We start from the raw sequence: 17,616 nt of genomic DNA, 5'->3' as shown, positions 1-17,616 counted from the left end.
CTCTAGAAGCCTGGACCAATCAGGCCTTAGGCATAGCGGGTCCGCCCATCCCCACTAATCCTAAGACCTGATTGGCCCAGGCTGATTGGCCCAGGCTGATTGGCCTAGGCACCTGGGCCAATCAATCAGGCCTTAGGATTAGTGGGGATGGGCGGACCCGCTATGCCTAAGGCCTGATTGGTCCAGGCTTCTAGAGCCTGGGCCAATCAGGCCTTAGATTTACTGGGGATGGGCCGGGAAGGGGCGGGCCCGTCTCATTTTCACGAGGCGGGCCTATCGGCTGGACTGCAGCAAGACCCGTCCAGCCGACCAACATGTAAAGGTTAGTTGAGGGAGGGAGGTTAGTTTTTGGGGGGGGGGTCGTCGGGTCGTCGGGCTTTCCGGCAGGAGGATTGGGCATCCTCCTGTCAACGAGATCCCTTGCTGCCATAAGTATAGCGGCCGCGTCTAATTTAATCCGATTCTCTAACCGGCATCTGTACCATGGACGCCAGTTACAGAATCGGGGTTTAGTGTAGGACCGATTCTGTATAGGACATCTCTCCTGGGTGTCTTATACAGAATCAGGGCCAGACTGTGTAAGTTTGCCCAGTACTGGCCTTAGTTCCTTCAATATATACCTAGATTCTGATTAGAGGTCCTCTGTGTTCATCCCATTCTTTTTTTAACTCTGTCACTATTTTCCTCTCTACCAGCTCCCGCGTGAGCATTCCAGACATCAACCACCCTCTCCATAAAGAAGAATTTCCTAACATTACTCTTGAGTCTACCACCCTTCAACCTTAAATTATGCCCTCCGGTTTTACCATTTTCCTTTCTCTGGAAATGATTTTGTTCTACATTAATACCTTTCAAGTATTTCTATGTCTGAATCATATCTTCCCTGTCCCTCCTTTCCTTTAAGATAGACATATTCAGACTTCCAGTCTTTCCTCATAAGTCTTTTGGTGCAAACCTCCTACCTTTTTTGTCACCTTTCTCTGGACTGCTTTAAGTCTTCTTATGTCCTTTGCCAGATACGGTCTCCAAAATTGAACACAATACTCCAAGTGAGGCCTCACCAATGACCTGTACAGGGACATCAATACCTTCTCTCTTCTACTGGTTACATCTCTCTCTATCCAGCCTAGCATCCTTCTGGCAATAACCACCGCCTTGTCACACTATTTCTTTGCGTTTAGATCTTTGAACACTATCACCTCAAGGTCCCTTTCCCCATCCGTGCATATCAGTTTCTCACCTCCCAGCACATATGGCTCCTTCAATTTCTATTTCCATATTCATTACTCTGCATTTCTTTGCATTGAATTTTAGTTGTCAGCTATTAGACCATTCTTCTAACTTTTGCAGATCCTTTTTCATGTTTTCCACTCCCTCCTTGGTGTCTACTATGTTACAAATCTTGGTATCATCTGCAAAAAGACAAACCTTTCCTTCTAACCCTTCGGCAATGTTGCTCACAAACATAATGAACAGGATTGGCTCCAGCACCGATCCTTGAGGGATGCCACTACTTACCTTTCCTTCCTCTGAGCAAATTCCATTAACCACCACCCTCTGGCATCTGTCCATCAACCAATTTCTAATTCAATTCACCACTTTGGGTCCTAACTTCAGCCCATCAAGTTTGTTCAAGAGCCTTCTATGAGGAAAGGTATCAAAGGCTTTGCTGAAATCTAAGTAAATTACATCTAGCATATGTCCTTGATCCAATTCTCTGGCCACAGAATCAAAAAATTCAATCATATTTGTTTGGCTCGATTTACCTTTAGTAAAACCATGTTATCTCAGATCCTGTAACCCATTAGATTTTAGGAAGTTCACTGTCTTTTCTTTCAGCAACACTTCCATTATTTTTCCAATAACTGAAGCAAGGCTTACCGGTACTGGCCTGTAGTTTCCCGCTTCATCTCTGCAATCACTTTTGTGAATAGGGACCACATCTGCTCTTTTCCAATACCCAGGAACCACTCTTGTCTCCAAAGATTTATTGAACAAATCTTTAATAGGACCCGTCAGGACCTCTCTGAGCTCCCTGATCCCGTCCAGTTCCATTGCTTTGTCCACCTGCAATTTTTCAAGTTGTTCATAAAACCCTTCCATGAATGGCATGGTATCTACTCCATTCTCATGTGTAACTTTGCCAATCTTGGTCCTTCTCCAGGATCTTCTTCCGTGAACGCAGAACAGAAGTATTTGTTTAGCATGTTTGCTTTTTCCTCATCACTCTTCACATATCAGTTCATAGCGTCTTTTAGTCTCACAATTCCATTTTTCATCCTCTTCCTTTCACTAATATATCTGAAAAAACATTATCTCCCTTTTTTACATTTTTAGACATTTCCTCTTCCGCTTGTGCTTTCACCAGACGTATCTCTCTCTTGGCTACTTTCAGTTTCACCTGTTCTCCTCTTCTTGAGTTTTTTTTAAATTTCATGACTGCCAACTCTTTTGCCTTTATTTTCTTTGCCACTAGTTTGGAGAACTATATCAGTTTCATTTTTCTCTTGGTTTTTATTTATTTTCTTCACATAAAGGTCAGTAGCCATTTTTATTGCTCCTTTCAGCTTAGACCTCTGTTTTTCCACTTCTTTTATGTCTTCCCATCCTAACAGTTCTGTCTTCAGGTACTCTCCCGTTTTACTAAAGTCCATATGTTTGAAATCTAGGTCTTCGAGTTTTGTGTGGCCACCCTCCTCTTTAGCTGTTATATCAAACCAAACCGTTTGATGATTGCTACTTCCCAGGTGGGCACCCAATCAAACATTAGAGATATTTTCCCCATTTGTGAGGACCGGATCCAGTATCATTTTTTTCCCTCGTGGGTTCTGTCACCGTTTGTCTAAGCAGAGCCTCTTCAAGGGTATCTACAGTCTCCCTCTAAACTGCAAGGAGAGAGCAGGGAGCATGTTATGTTATGTTAAGGTACAGCATGCTTCTATACCGCATAACCATAAGTTCAATGCGGTTTACAAAAGTTACATAATTAACAAGGAAAAGATCGAGAACAGCTAGTCAATCAGATATTTGGAGACAAGAAAGGCCTTAAGTTGCTTTCTGAAATGTTCATAAGAATAGGATGATAATAGCAGTGAGCGAAAGGCCTTATCGTGAGAAGCTGCTTGAAATGAAACCAGGTGGTCATGATACTTCTTGCTTTTGCAACCTTTAACTGAGGGGAAAATGAAGAGGGCATGTGATTTTCTAGTATGGGGGATGTAAAGAAATTTAACAGTGAATGTTACTATTTTTTGTAATGAATAAACTTGTTAATTAGACACAGTATTTGTTAGATCATTTAATTTATTTTTGTCCCTGTGTAAATGCTTTTTGGAAACTAATTTGGCCCCAAATTAATAAATTATTAGAGAACCATGTAGGACTTTCGTATGACACTATATTATTTGGTACAGCAATGAGAACTCAGAGCCCAATTTCTGCAAATAACAACAAGTTATTATTAATATTGACAGGGGTCGCCATGCAACACATTACTCAAAATTGGAAAGATTATACTAAATTAAACTATACATTTTGGTGGAATTCAGTTTGTCACATATATAAGATGGAAAAGATGATAGCGTTACAACAAGGAAATATTCATAATTTTAAAAAAATATGGGGACCATTGACTATTTATTCTAATGATCAGATATCATAGCACATGGGTAGTATATATGTGGGGGTGGGTTGGGGAATGTATATCATTTGAAATAGGATTGATAATAAAAAGGGGGTATTTAATTTTTCATATAAGAATATTTGATTGTAAATACAAATGATATGTGGAAATTGTTTATATTATGTTTAATTCACTTGTTGTAAGATGCAAAAATGAATAAAGAATTATAAAAAAAAAAAGGACACAGTAATTGTTTTCCACATCTTTCCTATGGCAGAAGATTTTCAGAAGAGGGAATAATGAGAAATGTTTCTGAGGTACCCACTTATGGGCACTGCAGCCTGCATTCTTTGAAAGACAGAAAGGGAGGTCACAACTCCTGGTACTGAAGTCATCATGAGTCCTACTCACTTTTCAGGCTTCAAGAGAGAATTCAGAGCTTGGGTGAGCTAAAAAATGGAACACTGGCGCCCTCTGCAGGAGTACACAACAGTCTGCATGGTGGTACAGATTAAGCTGTACTTGGTGCTATGGTATTCTCTCCTCTGGCTAAAAAATACGGTGTCAGATCAAAAGTGCGCCGGGACAAAGGCGCGCCCAGATAATTGAGCGCAGCACGGAGGCGCGCACCGCTCTAAATTACTGTTTTTAGGGCTCCGACGGGGGGGCGTGGGGGGAACCCCCCCACTTTACTTAATAGACATCGCGCCGCGTTGTGGGGGGTTGTAACCCCTCACATTTTACTGAAAACTTAACTTTTTCCCTGTTTTTAGGGAAAAAGTTCAGTTTACAGTAAAATGTGGAGGGTTACAACCCCCCAAACCCCCCACAACGCCGGCGCGATGTCTATTAAGTAAACTGGGGGGGTTCCCCAACAAAACCTCCCGTCGGAGCCCCTAAAAACTGTAATTTTGTGCGGCGCGCACCTCCGCACTGCGCTCAATTGTCGGCGCGCGCTTTTGTCTTTTGCGCCATTGTCTATGAACCAAAAATACTGGGTTGGGAGCGATTTACTTTTACCAGGCAATTCTTGCACAAATAGCATGCAAATCATATGCATACAATTTGTGCGGAGTAGTCCAATAAAAGAGGGGAGGAACTGTGCCTGGTGCCTGCTCAGAGCAAATTGCTGGTCCCAGCTCCTCCTCCTGCCTGCAGCCGCCATTCTCCCCCTCTACACAGCTGATGGTGGCTCTGGAGCCGAAATCACCTGATAGCCAGAAGAAGGAAGAGCGGCGACTGCCAGCTCAGCTGATCTGTGGCTTCCCCTGCTGGCTCTAGTCACGATCATCTGACCGGGGCTTCCCGGACAAAGTGCTGGGTTTTGAAAAACCATCCAAACCCCCTGACATGTCCTCAAAAGGAGGACATGACTGGGAAAATCTGGACGTCCAGTAACCCTATCTAAATACCAATCAGTGGTGAGAATAAACACCTCCTTATTACACAGGAAGAAAAGGCCTTGGAGAACCCCATGCATAAATCACTTTGTTTGTCTTATGCATACGTCCCATTTTGAACGGGACCATCCCGTTTTTAGGTAGCCTATCCCATTGTCCCCAAGCACAGCTTCGGGATTCCAAAATGTCCTGTTTTCAGAAAGAGAGCAACCCACTGTAACAATTTCAAAAAAAGGCACAGTGCTTGGGGAGAAAGCGTCAGCAAAGGCTAGACAAATGCTGGGTTGCATCAGAAGAAGCTTTGTCAGCCGAAAGCCTGAAGTCATACTACCATTATACAGAGCCATGGTGAGACCTCACCTGGAGTATTGTGTCCAATTTTGGAGGCCCCATTATCAAAAGGATGTGAAGAGAATGGAGTCAATCCAGAGAATGGCCACTAGGATGATCTCAGGACTGAAAGACATCCCTTATGGAGAACATCTGACCAGACTGCGCTTATATTCTCTAGAAAAGCGCAGAGAAAGGTGGGACATGATAAAAACATTCAAATACATCACGGGTCGCATTAAAGTGGAGGAAGAAATCTTCTTTCTAAAGGATCCCACGGCGACAAGAGGGCAACCGCTGAAATTTAAGGGGGGAAGATTTCATGGTGACACCAGGAAATACTTCACCAAACGGGTTATTGATCGATGGAATGATCTTCCACGCCAGGTGGTCGAGGCCAGTAGCGTGCTCGACTTCAAGAGTCAATGGGACAAACAGGTGGGGGCACCACAGAGCTATGCCCAAAAGATGGATACCCCAGGGAGGAGGGTTCGTATTGATTAAGTGGGCAGACTTGCGGGAGGGAGGGTTCTGAAGTGGGCAGACTTGTTGGGCCGCTGGCCCTTTTCTGCCGTCATACTCTATGTTTCAATGTGACTTTACAAGCGGTGGGACCACAAGTCTTCTCCCCCCCCCCACCTCGACGTTAATTCTGACATCAGAGAGGAAGTTCCGGCGGCGGTAGCTTGGAGAAATCGGCGGCAGTGGGGGGATGGAGCAGGGAGAGAGAAAGAAAGGGAAGGGGAGGGGGGCAGGGAGAGCGAAAGAAAGACAGATATCTACAATGTTATTACCTATAAATTAGTAGATGTCCCATTTTCAGGAAAAAAACATAAATGGTCACGTTACTCATGCACTACTTAGGGACCAGCTTTCACTCATCAGCAAAAAAACCTCCTGACAATTCAAAGCACTGAATTGATATGTATTGCATTCATTTGGATTTTATACATTCTTTGGTATTTATCATGTGGGTCACTTGTTAGGATTACCAGACGTACGGGAAAACCCAGACATATCCACTTTTAAGAGGTTCCCAGATGAACTTTCCAAAGCCCAACAGTTTGGGTTTTGGAAAGCCCCGATGAGCTCCGGCCACATCTGGAGGACATCTGAGCATGCGCGGGTGACGTCGCATACATACACGTATGCTCGAGGCCCTCCAGATACGGCTGGAGCTCATCAGGGAAGAAGGTGAGGTTTTGAGGGGGCAGGGCTGGGTCAGAACAGGGTAGGACTTGAGGCGGAACTGAGCAGGGCTGGAGTTGGAACAAGGCAGGGATGGTGGTGGCATAATGGGGCAGGGACTGGTGGAACTGGGCAGCCCTGGGGGCGGGTCTAGGGGTCCATATTTTACTGACGTAAAATCTGATAACCCCATTTCTGAGCCTTTAAATATGGTAACCTTAGTCCTTTGTGGATTGTTTTTAAGTTTTTTGAACGCTTATTAAACTGCAAACTGGTACTTTCAGTCTTCTGTTCCACAATCTTGTTGTTATGCTTCTTCCACAGAAAGTCAAAAGTGCCCTTTTGGCCGATTCTATCATTATTCCATCAGTGGCATGCCCATTACATCTGAAAACAGTCTTCAGCTTCTTTGAAAGCCTGCAAAATGATTACGGAAGTTGCCTTACGTGTGTGCTCACCCACCTTTAAGTTGTCGCTATTGCTCTTCAGCTCTGGGAACAAATTTGAGTCCACTTCTTCTGTTCTGAATCTCTGAGAGGTTAATAGCTGGCCCTGGGAGCTTCACAGCTCCAGGAAATGGTTTCTTCTCTTCTTCCTCGGAAGCAGGAACAGGAACTGTCTATAAAAGAAAAGTTTGTAAAATCCCATGAGTGATAATAAAAATTAAACCTTTTGGGTCGATATTCAAAGTGATTTAATTGGTCAGAAACAGCCGCTGAGCAGTTAACCTTCCCCGCCCCCCTCCCCCTTTAAAAAAACTGCACAAGAGGTTGAATGTAGAGAATGACACGATGGCGGTTTACCCGCGGCCACCGCATTTTAGCCGCGGGTCACCCGCCGAAAACGGGGAAGAAAACTAGCAGTCGCTGTGGCGACGGGGACAAGGCCATTCACCGCCCGCGGGGCGGTGAATGGTCTTGTCCCCGCAGTGAGGCATGAAGGATCGCGCGGTCCCCGCAGCTCACACCCGCCTGCCCAATCGATTCTAGTGTTTAGCCAGCTCTCTCCCTTCTCCTCACCTTAGTTTGTAGATTTTCTTTTTCGGCGACCCGCACGCGCGGCTGCTCAGTGTTCAATCTTCTGCTCTGACGCAACCGGAAACAGGAAGTTGCAGCAGAGCAGAAGATTGAACACTGAGCAGCCGCGCGTGCGCGGCTCTCTGATAGCGTGCGGGTCGCCGAAAAAGAAAATCTACAAACTAAGGTGAGGAGAAGGGAGAGAGCTGGCTAAACACTAGAATCGATTGGGCAGGCGGGTGTGAGCTGCGGGGACCGTGCGATCGCTAGTGTTCCCGGCTCAAATTGGAAGGAGGGAGTGAAAGGGAAAGAGATTCTGGGCCAAGGGGATGAAGTCGGAAAGAAAAACCCACAGCAGGAAAGAAAGGGATGCAGCGGGGACGGTGACGGGGCGGTGAATGGGATGGCAGTGGCGGTGACGGGGCGGTGAAAGGGATGGCGGTGACGGTGACGGGGCGGTGAAGGGAACGGCGGTGACGGGGCGGTGCAGAGGATGGTGGGCCGGTGACGGGGCGGTGACGGGGACAGATTTTTTCCCCGTGTCATTCTCTAGTTGAATGCTCTGTGCTGGTCCAATGCTCATACAGTTCCTTTGAGCGTCAGAGCAGCGCGGAGCATTCAGCGTGCCGGCCGGCGGTAAAAACTTCTTGTGCAGTTTTGTAAAAGGGAGGGGAAAATTTATTGTTTGGGACTATCCACTAATTTTCAGCAGCACTTAAACAATTATTGCCATTGGAAATTAGCAGTCAGCGCCTACGTGAGAACTGGCTATTTGGGGGAGAGGTTCTAGGGCAGGGGTAGGGAACTCCAGTCCTCAAGAGCCGTATTCCAGTCGGGTTTTCAGGATTTCCCCAATGAATATGCAAATAGATCTCGTGCATATTCATTGGGGAAATCCTGAAAACCCCGACTGGAATACGGCTCTCGAGGACCGGAGTTCCCTACCCCTGTTCTTGGGGCAGAGTCTGTACTTGATCATTTTAATGCTAATATTTAACACTTAACCAGCCAGGTTAACTTCATAAATAGGGCCACATAAATGTCAGTCCTATCTTTATGCGGGACTTAACTGGCAATGGAGTAGGGCCCACTTTCTCAAAATGGTGCCATTCAGAGAGCCTAAGTTTAAGTATTTTTAGGTTGGTATTTCTGCAATGGGTGGGGAGGGGATGGGAAGGTTTTCTATTTTAATATTAATTGTCTTACATATTGGATGTATTACATAATATTCAAGATATTACAGAATATGAATATAGAATGATATGTTGTATTTTAAATGTTATATTAAGGAAAATCAAATGTGTATTTATAAGATCATATGTCTTTTTCTGTTACACTTGTTGTAATATGTAAAAATGAATAAAAAATTAAAAACAAAAAACAATGCAGTAATTGACCATGCCGTTACAAAACAATTAAACTTATTAGGAAAAAAATATTAGGCGCTGCGAGGTGCCTACAAGAAAAGGTGCCTGAAAATCATGTTTACACAGATGCTTATAAGCGCCGGACATCAAAAGGGGTGTAGTTATGGGCGGGATGGACGTTCAGTGCTGCTACGCGTGATTCTACGTCAAAGACAGATGCCAGAAATGTAGGCCTGTAAAACACTGGTTCTGCCCCCATCCCCACCTTGTTCTGCCCTCGGCCGTGCCCCCTCAAAGCCTCGTCTTCTTCCCCGACGAACTCTGGCCGCGTCTGGAGGGCCTTGAGCACGCGCGGATGTGTGTGACATCATCCGCGCATGCTCAGAGGCCCTCCAGATGTGGCCGAGCTCATCGGGGCTTTCTAAAACCCAGACAGTCCATCCTAGAACTCAGACAGTCCTCTAAAATGAGGACATGTCCAGGATATCTGGTAGCCCTATACAAAGGCATTATAACATTTTCATCTTTGTTTTCCATTTCTTTCCTGATATAACCTGCATATCATGACTACAGCAGGAGTAGGGAACTCCGGTCCTCGAGAGCCATAGTCCAGTCAGGTTTTCAGGATTTCCCCAATGAATATGCATGACATCTATTTGCATGCACTGCTTTCAATGCATATTCATTGGGCAAATCCTGAAAACCCGACTGGATTATGTCTCTCGAGGACCGGAGTTCCCTACCCCTTGTCTACAGTATGTCTAGTAGCATTATAGAAACAATAGTGATAGTAGTTTAAATATTGGGGGGGATTCTTACAGCATCTGTTCTCAGATGGTTTAGCTTAACAGATAAGGGAAAACCAGCGTCTTTTCTCACCTCATCCGCTTCTGGTGTGAAAGCTTTTCTTTTGGGTGGCTGGCCAGATGCTGGCCGAAATGCTCCCATCGGGATATTGATATTTGCCTGAGAAAAGAGCAGAAACAACTTATAATGGATTCCTAATATAAGTACCTGAACCAGAACTGTAGGGTAGGTCCTAAATCCTATACTGAAATACTTGTTACATAGGGAATAAAATCTGATGATGTGCAGTCATAAGACATAAGAACATAAGAATAGCCTTACTGGGTCAGACCAATGGTCCATCAAGCCCAGTAGCCCATCTTCACGGTGGCCAATTCAGGTCACTAGTACCTGGCCAAAACCCAAGGTGTAGCAATATTCCATGCTACCAATCCAGGGCAAGCAGTGGCTTCCCCCATGTCTTTCTCAATAACAGACTATGGACTTTTCCTCCAGGAACTTGTCAAAACCTTTCTTAAATCCAGCTATGCTATCCGGTCTTACCATATCCTCTGGCAGCACGTTCCAGAGCTTAACTATTCTCCAAGTGAAAAAAATTTCCTCCTATTTGTTTTAAAAGTATTTCCGTGTAACTTCATTGAGTGTCCCCCTAGTCTTTGTACTTTTTGAAGGAGTGAAAAATCGATCCACCTGTACCCGTCCTACTCCACTCAGGATTTTGTAGACTTCAATCATATCTCCCCTCAGCCGTCCCTTTTCCAAGCTGAAGAGCCCTAACCCTTTTAGGCTTTCCCCTTTACCATCTTGGTCGCTCTTCTTTGAACCTTTTCTAGCGCCACTATATCTTTCTTGAGATAAGAAGACCAGAATTGAAAGCAATACTCCAAATGAGGTCGCACCATGGAGCGATACAGGGAAATTATGACATTCTTAGTCTTGTTAACAATCCCTTTTTTAATAATTTCCAGCATCCTGTTTGCTTTTTTGGCCGCCGCAGTATACATGCCTCTGAAGCGGTGTGAAACAGTAAACCAAAAAATGTTTAGGACTTAGGACTTTAGAATCAGAAAATAATATTAAATATTGAACTAAGGCCAGTACTGGGCAGATTTGCACAGTCTGTGTCTGTATATGGCCGTTTGGTGGAGGATGGGCTGGGGAGGGCTTCAATGGCCGGGAGGGTGTAGATGGGTTGGAGTAAGTCTTAACAGAGATTTCGGCAGTTGGAACCCAAGCACAGCACCGGGTAAAGCTTTGGATTCTTGCCCAGAAATAGCTAAGAAGAAAAAATTTAAAAAAATTTTAAATTGAATCAGGTTGGACAGATTGGATGGACCATTTGGGTCTTTATCTGCCGCCATCTACTATGTAACTATGACTTTAGGTAAGGCACGGCCATGTGTGCATTCATGACAAATTTTTCTCTGAAGTGCGTGACTCTCTCCATAGTCTCTGAGGGGCTGATTCCGTCAGTGGCGCCTGCCAGAGCAGGTGCCTACAAAACGGGTACCTGCTGCGTGTCAATCACGGACAGGAGCTGCTTACAGAAACGCGGCTAGCAAAGGACCCTAGGCGCTGGAAATGTAGGCCAGGGTTTTACAGGCCTACATTTCGGGCACCTAAGGTCCTTGCAGAATCATGGCCAGTGGTACTTAGTGATGCCGAAGTCCGGTGCTGCTCCCTAAACACGCCCACTTCAAGACGTCGGCCTAGAAGGCCGATTGGGCGGTTTATAAATTTTTTAATAAACTTGAAACTTGGCGCCTAATTTTTTAAATATAAGATTTTAACTATTGTTTTGATGGTGCAACCAATTATCGTGCCACTTAAAACCAATTAAAATACTTAAGTTAGGTGCTGGTAGGGGCAATCTAGGTACCTGTCAGTGCCTAACTTTTGGCAACTTTTTTCAGAACCCGACCTTGATTGCTAGAGATCTTTCTAATGCACACAGGGCTACCAGACGTTTGGGAAAACCTGGACATGTCCTCTTTTTAGAGGACTGTCCGGGCTCAAGCCTGCCACACCCCCTGTTTATTTGAGCCAGAGGGCCACGTCCTCAGCTCTCGGATGGGCTTTTCAAAAACCCGACATTTGTCCGGGTTTAGGAAAGCCCCGACATACTCTGGTCGCATATGGAGGGCCTCTGAGCATGCGAAGATGATGTCATACACATCCGCACATGCTCCAGGCCCTCCAGACGCGACCGGTGCTCGTCGCAGAAGAGAGGAGGCTTGCTGGGGCAGGGCTGGGGGGGGGAGGAACTGGGCGGGGCCACAGGCAGAACTGGGTGAGACTGGAGACAGTACTGGGTGGGACTGGGGCAGAACAGGCCGTGGCTGGAGGTGGAACGGGGTGGGTTATGTGTTTCCAGGGGTTTCCTTTGTAAAATATAGTAACCCTAAATGCACATCAGAAGAATGTGGTGAAACTACAATCCACCTCTAGCTTAAGCAGATAGGTGTTGGCAGGTTAATTGGGATATTCAGCAGCACTAACCAGTAAATTGCCGTGAATCTCGTGTTTTGGGTTGCTCAGTGGAGCTTAACCAGATAGGAGCCTGAAGTCATAATGCCGTTGTACAGGGCTATGGTGAGACCTCATCTGGAGTACTGTGTGCAATTCTGGAGGCCACATTACAGTAAAGATGTGCGCAGAATTGAATCTGTTCAACGGACGGCCACCAGGATGATCTCGGGGCTCAAGGGTCTCTCGTACGAAGAGAGACTGAACAAATTGCAGCTCTACACTCTCGAGGAACGTAGGAAGAGGGGAGACATGATCGAAACATTTAAGTACCTCACGGGACGTGTCGACGTGGAAGATGATATTTTCTTTCTCAAGGGACCCTCAGCCACAAGAGGGCACCCGCTCAAACTCAGGGGCGGAAAATTTCATGGCGACACCAGAAAGTATTTCTTCACAGAGAGAGTGGTTGATCATTGGAACAAGCTTCCAGTGCAGGTGATCGAGGCAGACAGCGTGCCAGACTTTAAGAATAAATGGGATACCCATGTGGGATCCCTACGAGGGTCAAGATAAGGAAATTGGGTCATTAGGGCATAGACAGGGGGTGGGTAAGCAGAGTGGGCAGACTTGATGGGCTGTAGCCCTTTTCTGCCGTCATCTTCTATGTTTCTATGTTTTTATAATTGAAGTCTACAAAATCCTGAGTGATACGGAACGGGTACAAGTGGGATCGATTTTTCACTCCTGTCAAAAATGACAAGGACTAGGGGACGCTCGATGAAGTTACAGGGAAATACTTTTAAAACCAACTGAAGGAAATTTTTTTTCACTCAGAGAATAGTTAAGCTCTGGAACGCGTTGCCAGAGGATGTGGTAAGAGCGGTTAATGTAGCTGGTTTTAAAAAAGGTTTGGACAAGTTCCTGGAGGAAAAGTCCACAGTCTGCTGTTGAGACAGATATGGGGGGGGGGGGGGGGGGGGGGGGGTGAGTCACTGCTTGCCCTGGATCGGTAGCACGGAATGCTGCTACTATTCGGGTTTATGCCAGGTATTTGTGACTTGGATTGGCCTCCGTGAAGATGGGATCCTGGGCTGGATTCACTTATAGTCTGAACCAGTAAGACTATTCGTAAGTTTTTATAATAGCTGACTTCACTTTGGGGCACCAACTGGACATTTTCAGCGCCACTATCTGATTACGTGCCTCTGAGTGTGACTGGTTAGTGCAGAACAAGTGGTTTAACTGGCCAGGAGACGTATCTGACTATCGACCCCTTGGGGATCAAATGCCCTCAGTCCCTTGAGTTGAACCTTGGTTGAAATGCACATATAAAATAAAGATAAATTATCCATTTCGATAGCTTACCTGAATGGCTCTCACATTTGACGTTGGCTGATTAGACATTTTAGAAGGAGTTCCGTCCCTGCAGACAAAGTAAGAAGAAATTCTGACATTGAAATTCAACAGTATGTTGTTTAACCTCAGCTTGATGCATGCTTGTGCTCTCAATATCCATCCACTTCGCCTGTCTACTCTAAACGCTCTTTCAGGCTCAGTTTCAGAGTTGCTTGGTTACACCCTTACACGTGTGTGGGAAAACAACAACAGCCGAACTTTCTTCTTTAATAATGTAGACTACGAAATTATGAAGCCAAGCACTTCTGTTGCTGACAAGCAGAGTCTGAAAGCTCGAAAGGCAACATCAATTTGCCATATATATAAGATGGAACGTACATTTGCAACACAAAAAGGATATATGGATAAGTTCAAGAGAATTTGGGGACCATTAACAAACTTTTGCAATGACTGATTTTCATTTTTCCCATAATAAGACAATGATTAAAGAAGGGAGGGTGGGAAGGGATAGGGAGGACTTTTTATTCTCTTTATCATAAATTATAAATAAAATATTATAATAGATGATACTCTTAAATAAAAACAACATAATAAAGGGAGGGGAAAAGGTTCATAATTAAACAATAATTGATAAAATCATAACAATATGTATATTATATAAATTCATAAGAAAAATAATTACAGATATATAATATGTAAAATCATAATAAAAATAATATAAGATATGTTTTATATAAAATACATTATAGAAATATCAAGTGTATTGTTAAGATAATTGTATGAAAATTTATGACACTTGTTGTTATATGAAAAAATCAATAAAAAACTTTATATATGAAAGCTCGAAAGGCGCTAGGGTTGACATTTTTTTAATCTGTTGTTTGGAAAAGCTGCAACAATTTCACACTTTTTTTCAAGAGATGTTCTAGAGAAGCCTTTTCATAGACTACTTTAACTAATAATGCAACAAACAGGGGGCACAGCATCACGGAGGAAATAGCTGGCTACTCCCCACTCTCTCTCCTTATACACCTCTCGGAGAACTCCGTTCCTCAGATAAGTCACTCTTAGCGTTACCCTTCTCCTCCACTGCCAGTTCCAGACTTCGTTCCTTTCATCTAGCTGCCCCCTATGCCTGGAATAAATTACCCGAGTTTGTCCGCCAAGCCCCTTCCTTCCCTTGTTTAAACGCAGAATGAAAACCCACCTTTTTGATCTAGCCTTCAATCCTTAACCCTACTCCTCTGCCCTCCAACCTATCCAGCAGATTAACCATTCCCCTTAACTGTATCCATGACATCCTGTTTGTCTATCTTGGCTGTTTAGATTGTAAGCTCTTTTGAGCAGGGACTACCTTCTTTGTAACTCTGTACAGCGCTGCGTGCGTCTGGTAGCGCTATAGAAATAATTAATAATAGTGTGAAGAGTTTCAGTCTTTGGGAAGCAGAGCTGAGCTTGTGATGTCATAATGCCTCATTCCACCAATAAGAGCCAACTTCATCAGTGATGTCACAATGGCTCGATTGTCCTGTACTCCCTTCTGCCCTCCAACCCTGCCAGCAGATTAACCGTCCACTTAATTGTATCCTTGACATCTTGTTTGGTTGTTTAGATTGTAAGCTCATTCGAGCAGGGACTGTTTTCTTCTTTGTGACTCTGTCCAGTGCTGAGTGTGTCTGGTAGCACCATAGAAATAATTAATAGTAGTAGTAATAGTAGTAAGGGGGGCGGTCCACCCCTGGCGCTGTCATGGTGGGGCACTGGCACCCGTCCTCCTCTCTGCCCCCCCCCACTGCCGCATGCATGCTCTTTCCCTTCCCCCGTACCTCTTTAACATTCCCAGCGTGAGCAGCAATCCTAATCTGTTGTTCACGCCAGCGTCGGCTCTTCCTCTGATGTCACATCTTGGGCACACACCTAGGAAGTGATGTCCAAGGAAGAGCCGACACTGTCGCGAGCAGCAGGTTGGGGCTGCTGCTCATACTGGGAACGTTAAAGAGGAATGGGGGCAGGGAAGGAGCGGATGGGAGTACAGTGGGGGGTGGAGAAGAGGGCAGGGGAAGGGTGCCATTGCCCTGGATGCGTTGCCCCCTCGCTACACCACTATACATAATACTAGTATTATGTGTGAGATATGTAGGATGAGTGTATTATAGTAAAAATGCTTAAGATAAGGCAGGGATCTCCAAAGTCCCTCCTTGAGGGCCGAATCCAGTCGGATTTTTAGGATTTCCCCAATGAACATGCATTGAAAGCAGTGTATGCACATAGATCTCATGCATATTCATTGGGGAAATCCTGAAAACCCGACTGGATTCGGCCCTGAAGGAGGGACTTTGGAGACCCCTGAGATAAGGTATATACTGTACTTCCCTGAAATTCGCAGGGGTTCCAGAATCACCCGAAAATTTTGAAAAACTGCAAATGTGGTTTTGAGTCTGTAAAAAGGCAGGAGAGGCAGGATAGGGCAGCTGGGGCGCTGGCAGGTGCAGTAAATCATACCCGGTATACTCTGAAAGGGAGAGGAGGAGGAGGAATCGGCTGTGCAGAAGGCTGATTGGCTGACCAGGGGGGGGGGGAGAGGAGGCTGAATGGCTGACTTGGGGGGAGAGGAGGAGGAATTGAGACTACAACGGGAACTCCCCACAGCCATTTCCTGTTGGCGATCTACATGGGGCAGGAGTGTAGAAAGATCGCTCCTGCCCCGAAAGCCCACTAGACCACCAGGTAAGGCCGGGACGCCGGGGGAAGGCTAAACTATGGGTTGTTTTTTTTTTCTTTTTTTCCCCCTCCCAAAAAATTCGCAAATATATGAAATCTCGATTGCCGAAACCGCGAATGGGGAGGGGGAAGTGTACTCATCCAGAGCCACTGGTCAGCTTCTTAAGGTCCAGAAAAGATCTTAAATGTTCCGGGAGGAAAAACACATATCTTACACTCAAGTATTTTACTACACATTTTCAGGAATAAGCAAACAAGAAGGTAGCACCCAATCCTCTTGTTTCGTCTCAAATTACTAAGAATTCTCTCTGTCTATCTTGCGTAGACTTCGTTGCATCTGGATATATCCATATTCTTTGACCACAAAAAGGGATTGCTCCCTTCTTGAAGAAAATTCTCACCACAGATGCAAGATCTTGTTCAAATACAAAATTCATCAATAAGATACCTTGATCTTTAACTTCAAATAAGGAGTCTTCCAAAATCCCTGTCAAGTCCTGCAACTCTATCCTAGTTATATTTTTAGGAAGGCACAATCTCCAGAATTGTACACAGTATTCTAAATGGGGCATCACCAGAGATTTATACAAAGGCATTATCACCAACTTCTTCCTATTGGCCATTCCTCTCTCTATGCACCCAAGCATTCTTCTGGCTTTGGCTGTCACCCTTTCTACCTGTTTGTCCACATTAAAGCTGTCAGACATGACCACCTTCACATCTCGCTCTTCTTTCAAACAGTAGTAGTTTGAAGGTGGGCGTATACATGGGTGGAGTGTGGATGAAGCATGGTTGGGTGCACAGTTACACATATAAATTATAGAATACTATAATTTACATGTTTCTTTTAGCAATCTATGTGTGGTTGGTGTAAATGTACATTAGTATTCTATAAAGAAAACTAGAGGCTTACTTTTCTTTATAGAATAGGCTTCAAGAAGCCTATTGGTTGCTTCTTGGTGCCTAAAAATGGATCTTCTTTATAGTATTACCCTCCTAGTGCCAAGAACACAATCACTTTAAATAACTCACAACTTTGCCTAGATTTACACTGGTTGCCCTACCATAATAGCACTTTGTTGTTAGAGATGGGCTGTCATTTGTAATGAAATGAGAAATACCAACCCCTGTTGATTAATGTCATTAAAAGCCAAAAATGGCCAGGAGAAATCTAAAAATGTGTCCCACGTCAGCTTCTGAAAATAGTGCACCCTATTTGATAACAGTCTTTTTAGAGGACATGTCTGGGCATCTGGACAGTTTTTCAAAACCTGGCACTTTGTCCGGGTTTTGAAAAGCTTCCAGCTTGGGACCGCGGCGGGAGGTCATCTGCACATATG

The 17,616-nt window shown here is 44.8% G+C and overlaps 1 protein-coding gene across 1 annotated transcript in view; it reads right to left on the bottom strand.

The window, feature by feature from the left end:
- The window catches only part of SMPX (small muscle protein X-linked), a 34,502-nt gene that overhangs the window by 14,407 nt on the left and 2,479 nt on the right, over window positions 1-17,616 (bottom strand). The window contains exons 2-4 of the mRNA XM_033950358.1: window positions 13,565-13,622; window positions 9,803-9,889; window positions 7,003-7,159 (exon numbers count right to left, since the gene is read on the bottom strand). Of these exons, the coding sequence (XP_033806249.1) occupies window positions 7,016-7,159; window positions 9,803-9,889; window positions 13,565-13,603 (270 nt within the window). The 5' untranslated portion in view covers window positions 13,604-13,622 and the 3' untranslated portion in view covers window positions 7,003-7,015. The remainder of the gene's footprint in view (window positions 1-7,002; window positions 7,160-9,802; window positions 9,890-13,564; window positions 13,623-17,616) is intronic.

The sequence above is a fragment of the Geotrypetes seraphini genome, chromosome 6, assembly GCF_902459505.1.
Source record: "Geotrypetes seraphini chromosome 6, aGeoSer1.1, whole genome shotgun sequence".
NCBI classification, from domain to species: Eukaryota; Metazoa; Chordata; class Amphibia; order Gymnophiona; family Dermophiidae; genus Geotrypetes; species Geotrypetes seraphini.
Note: the sequence above shows the minus strand (reverse complement) of the source record. Positions and strands in the feature narration are given on the sequence as shown.